The sequence below is a fragment of the Octopus bimaculoides genome, chromosome 21 (genome assembly GCF_001194135.2).
Source record: "Octopus bimaculoides isolate UCB-OBI-ISO-001 chromosome 21, ASM119413v2, whole genome shotgun sequence".
NCBI classification, from domain to species: domain Eukaryota; kingdom Metazoa; phylum Mollusca; class Cephalopoda; order Octopoda; family Octopodidae; genus Octopus; species Octopus bimaculoides.
This window is the reverse complement of record NC_069001.1, coordinates 5,101,604-5,104,893: the sequence shown is the minus strand read 5'-3', so window position 1 is coordinate 5,104,893 and position 3,290 is coordinate 5,101,604. Positions and strand designations below refer to the sequence as shown.

The 3,290-nt window shown below is 36.4% G+C and overlaps 1 protein-coding gene across 1 annotated transcript in view; it reads right to left on the bottom strand.

Moving 5' to 3' along the window:
* The window catches only part of LOC106884095 (uncharacterized), a 29,261-nt gene that overhangs the window by 4,904 nt on the left and 21,067 nt on the right, over positions 1–3,290 (bottom strand). Inside the window, exons 7-8 of the mRNA XM_014935314.2 lie at positions 2,179–2,300; positions 215–438 (exon numbers count right to left, since the gene is read on the bottom strand). Of these exons, the coding sequence (XP_014790800.1) occupies positions 215–438; positions 2,179–2,300 (346 nt within the window). The remainder of the gene's footprint in view (positions 1–214; positions 439–2,178; positions 2,301–3,290) is intronic.

Below are 3,290 nucleotides of genomic sequence, written 5' to 3'. Positions count from 1 at the left end.
ATATATATATATATATATACACACACATATAGGGTGAGAGAGAGATTCACACATACAAGTATATATAAACACATGTATATATGTACTCCACATAGGCACACACACACACACACACACACACACACACACACATATATATATGTATATATATATATATACACACACACGTACACAACAGACAAAGGAAAAAGAAAATATGAAAAACACGTTTCACCTGTCCATATAAACTCTGAATTAAACCCCGCTCCATATCCATGCGAGATCACTAAGGGCCTCACAGTGTCCTGGCGGCTTTTGTCGACATACATAAATGCACATCCCTTGGGGGTTGACAACCATTTGTGCGCGTTCGCCGTATAATACGTGGGCTGCAGCGAACGCAAGTTTAACTTCAGACTGCCGAGTACATGCGCTCCGTCGACATAGACAGCAACTTTTCTATGGATAAATATATGAAGGGGAAAAAATACAAAAGCAACAGAATTATGGGGAAAAAAATATACATAAATTATTGTTTTGAATAATCTTTAATCTTTTGTCTTTTATCTTTTATCTTGCACTTGTTTCAGTTGTTGAGTTGTGGTCTAGCTGGAGCACTGCCTTGAAGGGTTTTTTTTTTTTGTTAGTCAAACAAATCGATCTCAGAATTTTTTATATTTTATCTTTTTGTTCTTTAACTTGTTTCAGTCATTTGACTGTGGCCATTCTGGAGCACCACCTTGAAGGGCGCTTTATTCAGAGAAATCGATCCCATGGACTTACTCTTTGTAAGCCCAGTGCTTATTCTATTGATTCTCTTTTGCCAAACTGCTAAGTTACGGGGACATAAACACACCAGCATTAGTTGTCAAGGGATGGTGGGGGACAAACACACACACACACACACATGCACACACACACACAAACACACATATATACACATATACATATACGATGGGTTTCTTTCAGTTTCCATCTACCAAATCCACTGACAAGGCTTTGATCAGCCCGCCCAAGGTGCCATGCAGTGGGACTGAACTTGGGACACTCCTGCGCCTGTACCATGCTTTTTTCAAACCTGGTACTCATTCTATCGATCTCTTTTGTTGAAGCTGCTAAGTTACAGGGAAATAAACAAATCAACACTGGTTGTCAAGCAATGGAGGACAAACATAGAGACACAGATGCATAAATAAATACACACACTGACACACACAAACACACACACACACACACACACACACACACACACACACACACACACACACACACACACACACACAAACACACACACACACAAATGTTCAAACACATACACACAAACACATGCACACAAGGCTTGGGTTGACCCAGGGCAATATGTAGAAGACCTTTGCCAGAAGTGTCACACAGTGGGGATGAAGGTGGAACCATATAGTTTGTGGATGGCAATAAATTAATTTTTCAGAAAAGTTCAATAAAGTAATTTGGCGAAAAAATACTAATTATCAAAGAAATAATGAAAATTTGTGATCGGGTTTCTGAAAAAACATTTAAATCGTGAAAATTTGACAAGATAATTTAATACATCTAAATGTTGTTTGTCAAATTTTCTTCATCTAAATTTCTTCACTCTAAATCTTTTATACATTTTTTTCCCTCTTTAATCTATGTATTTTGTTTCTTTTCAAAATGTAATTTTCTTCATCTAATTATATAAATTGTAATTATATAAATCTAATTTTTTAAAAATCTAATTTTCTTAATCTAAATTGTCTCCAACCAAAAAATTTCATATGGTTTGTAGAATACAATATGTCATGTTTTTGTATTGAGTGAATTAAAAATTGTAAATCTTCACCAGTCTGCCGGTCTGCCAATGGGTAGTTCTATCATTTTCTTCTTCTATCAAAGGAACTGAACTCTGTACAGCAAGTCTAGGAAACACTCATCAGTACCACAGTGCTACCACTGTTTATACACTAGCAAGATGTATGCCATCTTGTGATTCATATTTCACCCTTTAGTATTTAAACTGACCATGTGTGGCCAAAATATTCTTCTCATTTTTATGTTCAAACAGGCCAGATCCAGCCTCTCACAACTACATTATACAGAAATGCACACACACACACACACACTTATAATTTAATCTACATCCAATGTAATATGGTCAAGCTTCGATATCAGCTGAGAAGAAAAAAATGACCAAACACTGACCTCTGGTGGCAAATCTCAATAATTTCCTTTAATGGCATGGTCAAGGGAATGTTACTGGCTATGTGGTCAAAAATAGCCAGACGAGTCCCAGGTTTCAGTTTGTCTTGTACCAATTCTATAATCTGGAATTAAAGATTAAAAATAAGACAAAACACCATCAACTGCTGTTTTTATGTTATTGGTTTGTTGTTGTTGATGTTGTTGTTAATATTGTGGTTGCTTAAGGTGGCAAACTGGCAGAATGGTTAGCAAACTGGACAAAATGCTTCGTGGCATTTAATCCGTCTGCACGTTCTGAGTTCAAATTCCGCTGAGGTTGACTTTGCCTTTCATCCTTCCAAGGTCAATAAAATAAGTACCAGATGCATACTGGGGTCGATGTAATCGACTTAATCCCTTCCCTGAAACTGCTGGCCTTGTGCCAAAATTTGAAACCATTATTATGATTGCTTAAAACAGACAGAATCGTTATCAGGCCAAAGCAAACACCTAGCAACATTCGATCTTTACATTCAAAGTTCAAATTCCGCTAAGGTTTCAAATTTTGGTATAAGACCAGCAATTTCAGGAAAGGGGGTAAGTTGATTACATCGATTCCTAGCAATCAACTGGTACTTAATTTATTGACCCCGAAAGGATGAAAGGCAAAGTTTGACCTCAGCAGAATTTGAACTCAGAACGTAGCGACAGGTGAAATACCGTGAAGCATTTCGCCCAACATACTAACAATTCTGCTAGCTCATAATAATAATAATAATAATAATGATAATGATAATAATAATAATTCACAACAGTGCTCTACCCAAAAAACGAAAATGCAACAAAACATACATATAAAATATGGAAGAAAAATAACGTAAATAAAGATTCAGACAAATACATAACAAAAACACCAGGACTTACAAATATATATAACATACAGAAAATTGCACTACTGGGCACTGCACACATCCTACGCAAAACACTTTCAATACAGTAACCATAAGAGCACCACAGCAAACCACAGCACATACCCAAAGCACACAGAGCTGCGCTCGGTAGTGAAGTGAAAGCACGTAATAAAAATAAAACTACTGAACAATAATAATAATCCCACCAGAAGGATTTTTAAT